This window comes from Melopsittacus undulatus, chromosome 9 (genome assembly GCF_012275295.1).
Source record: "Melopsittacus undulatus isolate bMelUnd1 chromosome 9, bMelUnd1.mat.Z, whole genome shotgun sequence".
Taxonomy (NCBI): Eukaryota; Metazoa; Chordata; class Aves; order Psittaciformes; family Psittaculidae; genus Melopsittacus; species Melopsittacus undulatus.
In genome coordinates, this window is record NC_047535.1 from 42,629,994 (window position 1) to 42,645,648 (window position 15,655).

Consider the following 15,655-nt stretch of genomic DNA (forward strand, 5'->3'; position numbering starts at 1 on the left):
TTTCTGTTCTTGTTCTCTCTCAAAGGCGTTCAGTGTTTAACAACAGAAAGGTATCTCTTAACTAGCTGTAGACTTCAAGATGCAGCTGGCAGGGAAGCATAATCCTCCTTCAATTATGCTTACTTTGCTGCCTCACAACAATTGTTTAAGCAGAATTTATTCAAAGGGAAAAAGAAAGTAGCAACTAAGTAAATGCACAGAAGGGACTAATTCAAGCAACCCTCTGGATAAAAGCAGGGGTAGGGCAAGATGTGTCAAGGGAGTGTTTTAATCTGTCAGAAATGTGATGATTAAATGGGCAATTACTGCTCTGAATATGTGGCAGCACTGGGCCCCTCCTACACTCACATAGGCATATTTCTACATTTCTTGCACAGTCTGCCTGGGTGACAGACCTGCGCACACACACTGTTCCCAATTACTGTCAAGCAGAGAACTGCTTTTGTGTCTCTAAATCTCTCCTGGAAGTGATTTTTCCAACATACATTCACCATTTCACCATTAACCTAACTCAGGACAGTTCCCAACAAAGGGCAAAGTAAACACATGTAATGCATGATAAAGCAATCCAATTAATTAGATAATATTCTCCCAGCAAAGGCAGATGGGATGGTATTAGCTGCTTTGAGTGTTAAACATAACATGTAATTAAATACATCAGGGTAGGTGAGACAAGGCACTTGAATGGGCACTTACGGAAAACCGGTGAAACTCCCTGCTTTAAAAACCCTCAAACAATCAAAAAACAAGTACCCAACTGTCAAAGGAAAAGTTCAATGCACACCTCCTACAGGAAGTACGAATTACTTTCTCTGGGTCCCAGTCTTCAGAAGCATGAGTACATGGAGATCAGAGGGGGAGCGTGCACAGCCTGCTCTTGCACACTGCACCAGGGTGAAGCTGTTAGCATAATCTGACAAATGCCCCAGTGTGACTACATGTAAGAGAACTTTTGTACCTGGCAAAGGTTCTGGTGGAAATGTAAGGGTGCATAGTGAGGCCTGGGAGACCCCTGATCATGGTGAAAGCAAAACGTAGGCTGGGGAGGTTTGCTTAGGAAACACTAGTATTTTTCTTTGCCTCAGCTGATGCAGATATTGAGATTTCTGTCTGATACTAAAGCAGAGCAGAGTTCTCTGCCCAAGCAGAGTGGACCTAGGAGTAAATGGTAAACTGAGGAGCAGTAAACTGCCCCTCATAACCTGGGTGGCTCCCAGCATTCAGTGAAGGCTGTTCCACTTTGTTCTTACCCCAGCCACCTGCAAACACAGCAGATCATGCTGGACCTGACCTCTGTTGGCAGTATCCAGTTCCAGATGAGTGTGGTATGAAACCCACCCATCTTGCTTCCTGCATAGGCATTGTCTGAACCTTGGGACACTCTGGGCCTGGAGGGCAGCATGCCCGGGCATCCAAACTGCCATCATGGAATCCCCATGGAGCAGCTGTAGGCAGGGCTGGGGGTCCCACCTAGTCTGGGCTGCTGAGTCAGTCCAGGAGGCCACCCAGCTCCTCTGCTGCACACAGTGGGATCAGCCCTCAGCTGCTTCAGCAGACCTTGGGGACACAGAAAGCACTCAGCTCCTCCCACCACTCCTGGAGCGTGGCAGAGGATGATGTGGAGCAGCCACCCCTCCTTGTGAGTCAGGACAGCCGCATGAGGCCCCAGCGCTGGCTCCCACACCTTCCTGCCCCAGGATCCTGAACCACCACATGGCCTTGCAGGTAATTGCCAGGGAGGGGTTTGGGAGCATCGTGTGGTTGAGACTGAGGGCGTTTCGGGGTTGTGTCCTGCCTCTTGGTACACTGCTGGGTTGTTGATAACTCCTGCGGTGTCACACTGCTTTACAAGGGGTTGCGGTGCTGTGGGTGTGAGCCAGAGGGCTTCCCTGTAACCTCTGTGCCTTCTTCACTGGATTTATCTATCTTTTTAAAAAATATATATTTTTTGTTTGGTTTTGGGTTGGTTTTTGGTTTTTTTTTTGTTTTTGTTTTTTACAAGATCCTTGTGGCAATCCCTGCACAGTAGGTGTAGACGAAGACTTGTTTGCCTTCACTTTACTCAGACTACAAACATGAGCTCTTCTGGCTTCTGATGAGCTCATTTTCTTCCCTTCAGAGCTTTCCAAGGACTACAGAGAGGAGCACACAGTGCATAAGGAGAAATACAAACCAGGTAATTTCAAACGGTGTATGTAAATGCATATGGGAGCACTGATATTCTCTTACCAGCTCAGCTGGAAAAGAGGTAGCAAATCAGCTCAGGTTGGCAGCAGCGTGGCCACCCTGTCTGGGCTTGCTGTGAGAGCTGAGGGAGGAAGCGCCAGTGCTGTGGCAGTTGGTGGATGAGCTATGACTACTCCCTGCCCACTCTGTGGGGCCAGTCATGCCAAGGTCTTTGAGTTTTGCTACTTCTCTGTTGCATTTCAACCATATTTCACAACAGGGAAGCAAGCAGATGAATAGCAGAGTTATCTTGCTGGTGGCATTGCCCAAGGAGCCTAGAGTAGGAGCAGTTTCAGACTGAGCTCATGTGGATCAGTTTTTGTTGTCTTGCTGGAAGAAGCTACTGGCTTTCACCATAGCCACAGCCCTCCAGGACACTGTCTGTGGAACCAGCTGCTAGGACCTACCTGAGACTTGCAGGTGTGCTTTAAGAAGTTGGTTTGGTTTGGTGTGAGAAAAGGGTAGGGAGGGACTTAGTGTTTATGTTTAAAGTAAAATTTAGCAAGATCTGTTGTCATCATGTTACTTACAATGAAAGGTGAAAGTAGTTACAAAGGAAAAAGGTTTAGGATTATCTGTTTTTTGTCTTGAAGCCAAACAGTTTTATTTCACTTTATTTGTATTGTTTGCTATCCCATTGTACAATTTCACTCAAATATATATCAGCAGTTAAGCAAAAAGTTGTGTACAGTGGTTATTAACCTCACTTTCTAAACAGCTAGGAGAAGTCTGACTGCACACAGATCTTATTCTGACATGTTAAAAAGACCTCACTGCTATTAAGTTCTGATTTACTGTGGGGGAAAGCAAGATGATGTCTGTTGTTCATGTCATTCCTCAGTGAGCTCATGGTGAGGCTGGAATGCCAGTCTGTCGTCATCTCTCTTTATGAAGTATAATCAACTAAATCACTTTAAAAACATACAGTAATTAAGTGCCTGTACTTATCCTTTGTTTAGATCTGATTTTCTTTCCAGAAGAGCCACAGGGGAATTAATTGTCCATAGTCTAACAGAAATTAGGTACCCAACTTCCTTATTTATGTAGACCTTGGTGACTAGGCTTTGCTATGCTTGGAGGCACAGAAAGGGAGATGGGAGCAGATACTGGCTATTTCTCTTGTGGCAACCAGGGCTTATCATAATGAGGTGCATAAATGTGTTAGGCAAATGCGCTTCTGCTGCTAGTACAGCTGAGCAGTCTGGTCTTAAAGTAAATTAGTCTGAAAGCAAATGAGGTTGACAGTGTTTCCTCTGCCTTCAGTGTTGAATCTGCTCTTTGTGCATGGTGGGACAGATCTGCTGGTGCCTACCTGCTCATTTTGTCTTTGGAAGGATGCAAAGCCAGCATAAGGCAGCTGCCGCAGCAGGTTCATGTACGGGAATAGCAACAGGCATCAAATGTGCCAATGGAAGTGGCCTTCACTAGGTATTAGGAGCACCAAAGACAAACCTCCTGAATTTCACTCAACAGTAAAATACGTGGATGTTTATGTTTATGAAAGGCAATTCATCAGTTAAAAAAGAATTTTTTATATTTAAAGTATTTTTGTCCCTTTAGGCCTGGTGTTTCAACCATGTATTCCACAGAGAGGCCTAAAGGGTATAGCTTACAAAATCAAACATTGTTGCAAGGTATAAAATGACTAAATAGGGAGATGAGAAAGATACTGAGAAAGGCTGAAAACCATAGCTAGGGATACACAATGACACAGAAATTGCACTCTTTATTGTGCTGCCAGGAACGAGTTTATCCAGGGTGTGGTATGTTGGGTTCCTATGTTTCAACATCGGTTGTTGCTTACAAGGGCAGAGAGGGCAGATGCATTTCCTGCATTCCCTATCGGGTGCTCACAGTCTCACATTGTCAGCCTTTGTCACAGAGTGCTGCTGCCACAGCTGCAGCAGCAAAGGCTGCGAGTCAGGCAGGGCTTGTGGGAGAGGTAAAAAATACTATTAGACTAATTGATAGACTTGAGAGTTTGTTTGTCCAGAAACTTGCCAGTCTCCCCAGGTATTATATCAGGTGGTTAAATACAAGGTCTTATCTGCTATTGTAGGTGTCTTGCACAAAGTCTTCTGAGTGGCAAGGGTTCTAAATCTTGCAGGGCCTTCCTATGAACTATTTTCACTATCTATCTTCCCTAATTAGTACATTGTAAGTATAAGGATGTAAAAGGCACAGAATAAACATTGTGAAGGGAACAGGGCCTGTTACTCACATCTGTTGTAAATAGTTAATTAGACATCTTGGTAGTTGTAAGAAAACAACAACATGAATGATCAAGTAATTTCATTTTACTCATGATGATCAGACATTTGTTTTTCCTTAATAACTGAAGGCCAGCTCAGCAAGACTCACTCAGAGGTGTCCCCGGAAGGTAAATGAATCATGATGTGAAACTCCCTTTGCAACAGAGAAGGGATTTCAAAACTAAAATGCCTAGAGGTAGACACCACGTTTGCAGAAAAGCAAATCTAACTCAGAAAACCAGATATCTGTTTCTAATATGTTTTTTCCTCGTTTGAACAGGCACAGCAATGGAGAACTTGAATGCCCTACTCCCAGACCTTACTGAAGAGCAGCAAGGTGAGTGTAGTGCACAAAGATCAAAGCTTAGGCTCATTCACACTACACAGCGGTGTTTCCTAGAGTTGGTTATGAGTCAAGGAAACTTGTTCCCTCTGAAAACACACTCCATCCATCTCCTTGTGTGTAACAAGAGACCAGCAGTCAGTTCCCAGCTCTTCCACAGGCTTCTCATCAGACCTTGGGTGTGTGCTGGTGGGAATTCAGATGACTGAAGTAGATTTTGTTGTGCATTAAATGCCTGATGAGCTGTCTCAATAAGCTGGTATCCAGCCCTCTCTGCCTGTCTGTAAAACAGCATGGTCAGAATAAGTATCCATTAAATAGCCAAGAATACTTCCCCTGCTTTTCTGAGACAAAGGCATCAGTAATTTTATGGGCTGTTGACATTTTTCTACTGATTTCTGCCAGACTGAGTTACTTTATATAACACAGCACTGCTGTTTCCTCTGTACTCATGTGCGGATGCTGGGCAGTGTATCTTGAGTTTGATGTCTGTCACCATATCTGTGCTGAGTATGGTAAGAGGACTGCCCTGCAGCCCACCTGTATTGCTGCACAGTGACTTGTTTGTTTTCCCTCCCAGACATTTTCCGGAGGGCTTTTACTGCTGATGCCAGTTACTTGCAGAATCATGAGAAAATAAACAAGTCCTTCTGGGAATCACTTGTGAAATGTTTAGCCACTATCGACCCACCTGTCCTGGGTACTGAAGACAAGAATGTAAGTTACTAAAGACATGTATATCCTTTGAAAAACATTGTTATACTTTTGTAACTTGGAGAGAGAAAACATACAATCTAATCAGTTGCTATGCTAAAATGTATCTAAAATATGGAAATGCTGTAAAAGGGCACTTAGATAAATGAGGCTCAGCCCCCTGGTGTTTCCTTCATTGTTCTCCATGTGCAAAAATAACTGCCTTTGTGTAAACTCCTCAGGATCTGTCCAGCTCAGTTTTCAAGGCAGGATCATTGTTAGTGACATTTTTGCTGTAAGATACTACAGAGATTCCATGTCCATTTTCACACCCTGTATTTCTTTAGCTCTTTAGACAGTTAACTGTTGTACACAATGTTTTTTTTTTCCAAGTTTATGGCTCAGTTATGAGTTGCTGCATGGAGTTTAGGTTCTCTTCCCATCTTTGGGATTACTCTGTCCCTGATTTCCTTGTTGTGTAGTAGGATCAGGGGATTACCTTCCCGACAGATGGGGCAGGATACATTCATTTATATAGTGGGGCATGTTTTCACAGGTTATGTTTTGTTGGTAGGACTATTTGCTATTTACTTACTTTTCTTTCAGCTCGTCAACAACTACAATGTCCCACCTGCAGGCTGTGCAGCCTGCCTGAGAGCCATAGAGGAGGAAGGAGTGAGGGCCATTGCTGTTCTCTACCTCTTGCTGAAGACAAGGAACCCATCTGGATATAGGCAGCTGCCCAGCTCCAGCGGAAAGGGTGAGTCCTACCCAGCTGTGCGTCAGCTATTTTGTCAAAATTACTGCAGTGCCAGTGGGACCTGACATTAGTTTGAAAATACTTGGATGTGATTATTAGTAAACAGCTAAAATAACTAAAGTACCGATAGGAAAGTCAGGCATGGTGATAATGGGAGCCAAAGACAGTATTTTAGTTTAGTTTGACTTCACTTCTTCTCAGGGGAAAAAACATGTATTCAGGGAGAGAGGATATCCTGACATAGTGATGTCAAACAAATTTCTCTGACTCAAAGTTAGGTCCTGTTTTTTGCTGTCTTAACTGGATTCATGACACCTAGGACACTTTTTTTTTGCATGGACTGTTACCCAGCCAGCCTGGATCTCCCTGAGCTCTCACAGTGGTGAGAAATCCAAGCTGAGCCACTGAAAATATTTTTGCAAGTGACTGTAGGAGCACATGTAATGGACAGAGGATAGAGCCACTCAGGATGCTAAACCTGGCAGCAAGGGTCAAATAGACTCCACTGCATTTCTCATGCTTGGGTGTGCAGTAAGAAAATAAGTGCAGTTCCACAGGGTACATAAAATCAGTAATTGTCTTTCTTTAATAGATTACAAAGCTGCACTCATTAAGATGAACCTGAATTTAACTGAATAGCCTTAAGGAGATTCTGTTCCCCTTTTTGCCTTGATCAGACATGTTCACGAAGGGGAGGTTTCTCCTCCCGGTGATTTGTCCTGGCTGGCTTTGAGAGCTCTGCTCTTGTGCCACAAGAGGGTGCTGGCACTACGGCATGAACACAGGGAATCTTGCAGAAGTCAGGGATGAAGGGAGAAGTAACCCAAGGAAGGGTGAGCAACTGTTCTCCAACTAAAGCATCTTTCAGCTGCAGCTGCTGTTGTTTCAGGGAATGGGAGTTTTCATAGAGGTAGCATTATGAGTAAATTAAAGGCCAGAATATGAAACTTTAGGCATTCCCCACACTCTTTTACGGAAGTCTAAACAGTAGTGTGTGTGATGCTTTAATCTGTAACGCTTTGTACTTACTCCTTGTGTGCAAAAACCACAGCTGAAATAAGACTAAGGGCCCGATTTCCCAACAGGCAACTTCTAATTCAACCATTGTGAAATCTGACATTGTAAAAGAGAGTAAATGTGAACAGTTGTTTTTAATACCTTTTTCTCTATTGATAAAACAGATGAAAAACTGAAACTCCTGGAGAGATTAGAAAGAAATCTTGTGCATTCACAAGGGGATAAAAAGGCTGAAAACTCATCCCAGGAGTCCACAGATGAAGATACACAAGGTAAGGAGGATTTATTTTTCCCTTATATGTAATTTAATCTGATTGCACATTCAGTGAGTGATTCACATCAGACTTGCAGCAGTTCTGTGGCAATTCTGCAGAACTCTGAAAAAAATAGTGAGAAACTGTGCAAAAGAGAGAACAGAAAAAATAACCAGTATGTCCAGATTCATTATTGCTAAATAGTGGCTGCTTCCTGCTCTTGTGGAAGTTGGAGGTTTCAGAAACGTGGAATTCTGCTGCAAGATTTCTTCCCAAATAAAAAATCCTAACTTCTATGATCTTCAGTGCTCATAGTCCAACTGAAGCCTGTTACAGGGGGAGGCAAAGAACAGGCAGTGTAGGAGAGTTGCCAGTGCCATGGTACTTACATGAGCAGTGCTGATGTTCCTGTTTCAGATAAGAACTTTCTCACTACACCCCTTTATACAAATTATTCCAACTTCAGATTTTGCTGGTTTTCTCCTATTCAGCCAGTTTGGCAGAGAGCTGTGAGGCAAAAGCACCTGATACTGATTCTTGCATTTCAGAGCCTTGATTTTTACCTACATATCCTACAGCTATTATTATATTATGAGCAACAGCTATAGTGCTGTTGTTTCTGATACTGCTGGCACATTTTTCTTTAATCTGACCAAAACCCACTTTGTCTGTCCAGACAGTGATGGGGAAGATTTAGGAAGACAGAAGACTGAAGGCCAGTTACTTGGAGGTAGGACAAAGTTACAACAGTATTGTTTTTACTAAAGATAACCAATATAAACAAGAAAAAATGGATGATTTCTGGCATTCTTTGATTAGACTTTTGAGCATTAGCCTGTACAGACATAGGAAACTGACCAGTCAGAATCTGGCTGTAGGAAAGGCATTTCCTACAAGATGAAGCTCAAGTCATACCAATGCTTACCCATGCCCTGTGCTTAGAGTTTAACCAGGAGAATAGCAAAACCTGCTGTGGTGGGAAAAGTCCTGCTGCCTGGATCTCCACCACTACCATTGAAATGCAGCAAAAGAGCTGTGAAAATACCTGTCACAGCCACTACTTATAGGGGCTGTAGTCAGCCCTCAGCACTGACCAGAGATCAGCGAGAACCACACCTTGGTTCTCCTTCCCAAGGCTTGTCCTTTCCTCCCAAAGGAAAAATGGAAAATAAGTACTATGCACACGAAGAAAATGTGTAGTGTCAACGCACAGAAATAGCTGTCAGCTTATGGTGTAGAAACACAGATGTAAAACAATTAAAGCTTTAATCACTTAATGTCTTAAATTGATCTCAGCTCAGATGTAACACTGGCTCATTTAAACTGACATTAGGAGATCTAATTTTTCTCACAGGAGTCTGATTCTACCTGAGCCCAGATATTGAGAGATGGAATGAGAGGGGTTAATAGTCCATTTATGTTTCCTGCTTTCATACTGTGTAACCCACAGCTAAGATGACCTCTCTAATGGCTGGAGCTGGGATCTACCTTGTCACTTTTACACAATCACACTAATTTCAATAGAGGTTCATGGGCTAGGGCTGGTGGCAAGCTATGTGTATTCATCAGGGGCATTAATCTGTATCATCTATGTGTAATATTTTAGGTGTACCAGCGGAGGTCGTTCCCTACACAGATTCAGGTAAACATTCCCAGATAACCTCATCCTCCTGAAAGGAAGACTCTGACTGTAGTTTTTTCTTTCTGCCATACTTATATATTAGAAAAACACCCATCCAGTTTGGTTCTAGCTTCAGTTCTAGCAAGTGGACACGGAGCCCATCAGTCTCTTGCTGCCCACCTGTTTCAAAGAACCTGGGATCACGGTGACTAGTCAGTTTTATTATCTGTTCTTGGGCTCTTTTAACTTCCCTAATTTCCTGGCACTTTCAAATAATGTTTTGTCCATACTGAGTCACCAAATATGCAAATACTGGCTGTGCTTGCTAGTGCTGATAATGATGGGAAACATGGGGCTACAGAGATGATGGACAGGGGTGGAGCAGTTGACGTCATCTACCTGGACTTGTGCAAAGCATTCGACACTGTCCCACACGACATCCTTGTCTCTAAATTGGAGAGACATCAATTTGATAGGTGGAGCACTCCATGGATAAAGAACTGGCTGGATGGCCGCATGCAGAGTGTTGTGGTCAATGGTTCAATGTCCTGCTGGAGATCAGTAACGAGTGGTGTCCCTCAGGGATCGGTGTTGGGACCGCTCTTGTTCAACATCTTTGTCGGTGACACGGACAGTGGGATTGAGTGCACCCTCAGCAAGTTCACTGATGACACCAACCTGTGTGGTTCTGTTGATACGCTGGAGGGAAGGAATGCCATCCAGAGGGACCTTGACACACCTGTGAGGTGGGCTGATGCCAACCTCATGAAGTTTAACCATGCCAAGTGCAAGGTCCTACACCTGGGTCAGAGCAATCCCAGGCACAGCTACAGGTTGGGCAGAGACGAGATTCAGAGCAGCCCTGAGGAGAAGGTCTTGGGGGTGTTGGTCAATGAGAAAATGACCATGAGCCAGCTTCAGTGTGCGCTTACAGCCCAGAAAGCAACTGTATCCTGGGCTGCATCAAGAGGAGCGTGACCAGCAGGTCAAAGGAGGTGATCCTGCCCCTCTACTCTGCTCTCGTGAGACCTCACTTGGAGCATTGTGTGCAGTTCTGGTGTCCTCAACATAAAAAGGACATGGAACTGTTGGAACAAATCCAGAGGAGGCCATGAGGATGATCAGGGGACTGGAGCACCTCCTGTATGAAGACAGGCTGAGGAAGTTGGGGCTGTTCAGCCTGGAGAAGAGAAGGCTGCATGGAGACCTCATAGCAGCCTTCCAGTATCTGAAGGGGGCCTATAGGGATGCTGGGGAGGGACTCTTCATTAGGGACTGTAGTGATAGGACAAGGGGTAACGGGTTGAAACTTAAACAGCAGAGGTTTAGATTGGATATAAGGAAGAAATTCTTTACTGTTAGGGTGGTGAGGTACTGGAATGGGTTGCCCAGGGAGGTTGTGAATGCTCCATCCCTGGCAGTGTTCAAGGCCAGGTTGGACAGAACCTTCTGTGGCATGGTTTAGTGTGAGGTGTCCCTGCCCATGACAGGGAGTTGGAACTCGATGATCTTAAGGTCCTTTCCAACCCTAACTATTCTAGGATTCTGTTTGTATTTTACCATGAGAAATAATGAAACTATGTTGCTTTTCAGAGATTACCAGAAGAGAAGATTCAATTGCAGATGGTAAGTACAAACAAGCAGAAGCTTTTTTTTGTCTGTGCTGTCTTTCAGAACTAAGTTTTGATTAGTGATGATAGTTATACTAGCTCCTTGATACCCAGATATTTCCTTATCAAAAGGTGGAAATTTGAGAATAGTTATTAAAATGCATTAACAGAAGAAATACCATGCAAGTCATCCCATGACACAAAGGTGTAGTGGGACTATTGCATTTGGGAGGCATAGTAATACAGAACTCACAGAGCATGAATTGGTATTGGGATAAATTCTGCATCTGTGGATCATTCATACAAGTTCAGAGAGGAACATTTGTGAGTCAGGCTAGTGCAATGTTAACATTAATAACCAAATAACTGAGTTTTTCCCCAGACCAGAACTTGTTCAATCCAGAATGCTGAAATAATCAAGAATTTAAAAATACAACTCCAGTATCAGGTGACCCAAACCTGATTTTTTTGGCAAAGTTGAGCTGCTTCATGGCTTGAAAGCACAGCAGCAAGAGCCTATAGCTCATTTGGAATACATTTCCAGTACTCGCCTGTTACATCTTTAGAGCCAGTTAAGTTCACTGCCAGGCAGCGGTTGGTTGTATGCACAGACCAGTGTAAGTGAAATCAGCACCTAGAACTAGCGATGAATCAGCTCCCAAAGGCTGACACACAGCAGCCTGCCCAGGGGTGTTCTGTGAGCAACAAGAAGAAAAAGGAAAAAAGCCTTCTGCTCTGCACATGTCATTGGTGATCTGGTAAAACTGTGAGCTCTTGGGGACAATACACTTGGAAAAAGAACTCCATTTGGCAACTGCACACAACTGGCATTGGGCAAAACACTCTATTTAAGCCTCTAAGAATATCTAGCTTGTTACTATGTTATTCTTTCTATGTATCAGTAAGCTAGCTAAGGAGAGTGATTGCCAGCTACAGTTCTTAATTTTAGAGGTACAGAAATACTTCAGCATCATGCATAAGTAGAGTGATGATTCTTATACGCTTGGTAATGGAGATGGTTGTATTATGGTGGCTGTGATTGTGCAAAGCACCCAAGAATCAGACTGAAGCTTCCTTGTACTACTGCTTTACTCCCACTAATTCTGAGACTACCAATTGTCTCAGACTAGATAGAAAAAACTCACAGTACTTTGAAATAATTCTGCATTGTTAATGCAACCATCTGATTGTGCCTGTTTAAAAACAACCAACCTGCTTTTTTGGGTGATTTAAAAATTAATAATTTAAGCTGAAAGGCTCATAGATCTTTTCCTTTGAACAGTTTTACATCTATTCTGTTCTGAGAATCAATTTCAGAATTCCATGGTGATAAAAGGCATTTCTTTTTTGTAGCATATGACGAGAACACTCGCCTCCATCAGTGGACAGTTCGATGGATGGGTATACGGAAGGATGGTAATCTTTTTAAATCTGTTTCTTTCTTTCAGTTCAGTTGACATCAACCCTGTTAAACCTTAGTCTGTGAATAAGATCTCTGGTTCAAAAAGCCCTCTGTTTTTTGATGAGTACTTAGTTGAAATGCATCAAGGCTTCTTGATGAAAATCATCACAGCTTCTTGTAACACGTGTATGGATGTTTTGTAATTGAATCTGGTGTACAAGACATCTTGTGGAAATAGACTGTATTAACTGAGCCATAAATACACTGTATCTTAAGGTGTATTTGTAAGGGCCATGCCTGCAGTTGTGACCTAATTTTCCCCTCTCTATTTCAGATGAATTTTTTCATTTTGTAATTCTTTGCTTTGCAATTGGGGCTTTACTAATTTGCTACTACTACTACAAAGGTAAGGCAAGACTTCAACAAAAGGATAAATGGTTGCACACTGGAAAAGTGATCAAAGCCAAACCTTTTGTTTGTTGCCTTAGATTGGACTATTTCTCTTGGAACTGGTTTGGTCACCTTTGCTTCCTTGGAAACCACTGGGATCTACTTTGGTCTAGGTAAGTGTATCTATAAGAGACAACTGTATCTGCACTAAGGGTACAAGGTCACACAGTCATTGAGCAATGCAAATCCATAGAATGGCTCATGCGGTGATGCTGTACGTCACCATGGAGTGATCCTGTAACATCTCATCCACCATTCCAGTGTGGCTAGAGACAAACGTGCCTTAGCGACAGTGAAGGGAAAGGTTGACTCATTTTTCGTTCTCAATGATCACAAGACCCTGAGTCACCTCTTCCTGCAGCAATGGCTGAATGCTAAGTTGCCATGACAACAGACAATTTTAGCAGCAGGGCATCCTTCCCAGATACGCTTTATAAGGTGCTGCACACTCAGGCTGTCATTCACCTCCTGGCACTGAGGCGGCTGAGCTGGGATGGTGGCAGCTCCTGAAAATACTATTAAAAATATGGACATTCTCAGCAATCCCATGGGATGTGGCAAGAAAGGTGCAACTAGCAGAAAGTCACAGCTTCCCAACTGAGAACAGGAGTCACCGCTGTAATCGTGGGCTAACGTTTTTGGTAGGTTGTGGCTGGTTCTCAGAAATCAGCCTGGTCACAACTTTCTCATTAATGATATTGCAGACACGCTTGTTTAAATAGGGATCTTGGTTTCATTGATACTGCAAATGCAAGTGTCTGGATGTTGCCATTTTTCTATGTTTTATGGTGCTATGTGGCTCACCTTGACAAAATGTTTTTGTTTCCACCATTAGTGTACCGAATTCGGAGTGTACTTAACAGCTTTGTTCCTCTGATTGACCAATTCAGGCTAACAGGTAATGGTGACCTGTTACTGACTGCATACATAGCCCTTGGATCTTTCTGGGTGCTTCATTTTAGTAAAGTCTTAAGATGAACTTCTCCAAATCATGATTTCCCATCTTCCTAATTAAAAATAAAGAAAAAATGTAAAAATATTTCACTCTAGTTCATTACAGCTGCCTGGGGTTGAAAATGAATTATTCTTGACTCTCCTTGTGGAAGAGCATTTTCACATTTCTAATACTCTGCCTGGTGTTGGATATTAACTATTTCCTGACAATGTCTGAATAAGAATTCTATATGTCAATTAAAAACAGAGGGAGGGGGAGTAGGTTTCTCATGCTGGGTCTTCAGACACACTCCAGGCTTGTATTTATCTGTGTTCATGAACACAGAATATGAAGAATGCTGAACAGCTGTATAGATATGTGACAATTTGCAAACAACAGTCCTGACATTCATCTTTTCCTTCATCATGCAGGTATGAGGAAGGCTGACTAGAGGAGTATTTCAAGAGAGTTCCACAGAACCCTGATGTCAGAATTTCTAGTATTAAAAGAGCTGCTTTATGAGGTGAACACAGAAACCTAATGGCTAATGTGAAATAATGAAATGTTAAGCTATAGGAAGACGTAATTCCTTCCCCACAAAAATAAAGCTGAAACTTCAGTACAGGGTCCTACTCTTTCTGAAGTGATTCATGGCTCAGCAGAGCTCATAGACAATCTGGATGTAGGGTTGTATTAATTGCATTAAATATAAACACATTCTCCTTCCCTCCCCCAGGCAACCATGTTAGTCTGCCTATGGTGTATCAAAATCAACACAATGACCACTATTATCCTTCACTGTTTCTGGATGTTTCAGTAGAAATCTTGGCACCCACAAAGCTGCCTCCTCTTCACCCTGTGTGATGCCACAATTCAGGCACACATCAGCCTCTTGCTTACGCAGCTGAACCCTAACAGTGCAACAGCATCGAAGCAGATTAATTTATTGTGGCAGAACTCAATACAGTGGGTGTATAATGATTTCACCCCGTGAAAGCTGGGTGAGATGTAACATGCAGTGACAATAATGATGCAGGAATGAGATTATTAAGAGCAGCAAATTTCATCTCTCTTTCTGAGGGGAAAAATAAAGTGCTTGATTTAACTCATTCCCCCAAAATTTTCTTTCTTAGAGGAAAAGAAAGTGCAACTTTAACATCCCTTTCATTTTACAGGGCCATGTTGCACACTATATGTAGAGCTAATGCAGTTATACCCATAGAAAAATGAAGGCACCAGGTCATACAGAGAGAGCCATAAAACACAGAACTGTAAGGAAATGTTATCTAAAAGCCATTAAACCCAAACAACCCAGTTTTAGATAAGCAATTTCAAGCCTTGCTTAGAAAATTAAAGCACTTATTTTCCAGTTGCGCTTAATTCTAAGCACCAGTGTGAATCATTCTTGTTCACTGCAGTTCCATTTGCACATCCAGAAATGCTAACAGTTGTACACAGGCCTGCACCCAGAGCCCAGCAGGTATCTAGCATGTCAGGGGTTAAGCCAAGTAAGGATGACCACAATTTATTTGTAATATTTATGTTCTCATTTACATGTCTTTGTAGAAATTCTGTCATACCAAAGTACTATATCTTCTGTGTTGCTAGTCTGCAAATAGTCTTGCTCAGCCCAGTATAGTGGTGTTAATGTCAAATGGTTTTTGGGTGAACAGAAAGTCTATGCACAGTCACCCATCTCTGATGATTATCAGTTTGCTGTGCAACATCTTTCTGAAAAGTAATTTGGGGAATAGTCAGAATGAGAAACATTTTAGTACTAAATATATTTTCAAATTTGCTTTTTGACTACAAATAGCAGTGAACAAAATTAGGTTTTTTTCATAAACAAGCTGCTTAAGGGTAAAGTAACAGAACATTTAAAACTAGCAAAACATTTAAAACTCATCCAGTGGAACCCATCATGTGAGATGAACTCTCCCAACTTAGAGCAGCTCACATAAGAAGAGTCAGTTCTAAAGAAAAGATCAACTTACCTGAAAGGATGCAACTAAATATGTATCTGGAAATTTCCTGCTCTTCTTTCAGCTCCTTCCCCAGTCCATCTCTGCAGTTTAAATATCTTGTCTCTTGCC

General features: G+C 42.6%; 1 protein-coding gene across 1 annotated transcript; it reads left to right on the forward strand.

The window, feature by feature from the left end:
• Positions 1-1,670: 1,670 nt before the first annotated feature.
• Positions 1,671-14,197, forward strand: TMEM40 (transmembrane protein 40). The gene is made up of 14 exons (XM_034066439.1): positions 1,671-1,725; positions 2,120-2,176; positions 4,759-4,815; positions 5,402-5,538; positions 6,121-6,274; positions 7,456-7,563; positions 8,222-8,275; positions 9,152-9,187; positions 10,760-10,792; positions 12,130-12,192; positions 12,513-12,584; positions 12,667-12,741; positions 13,464-13,526; positions 13,994-14,197. The coding sequence occupies exons 3-14, from the start codon at positions 4,767-4,769 to the stop codon at positions 14,011-14,013; spliced, it is 864 nt and encodes a 287-aa protein (XP_033922330.1). The 5' UTR covers positions 1,671-1,725; positions 2,120-2,176; positions 4,759-4,766; the 3' UTR covers positions 14,014-14,197.
• The last annotated feature ends 1,458 nt before the right edge of the window (positions 14,198-15,655 follow it).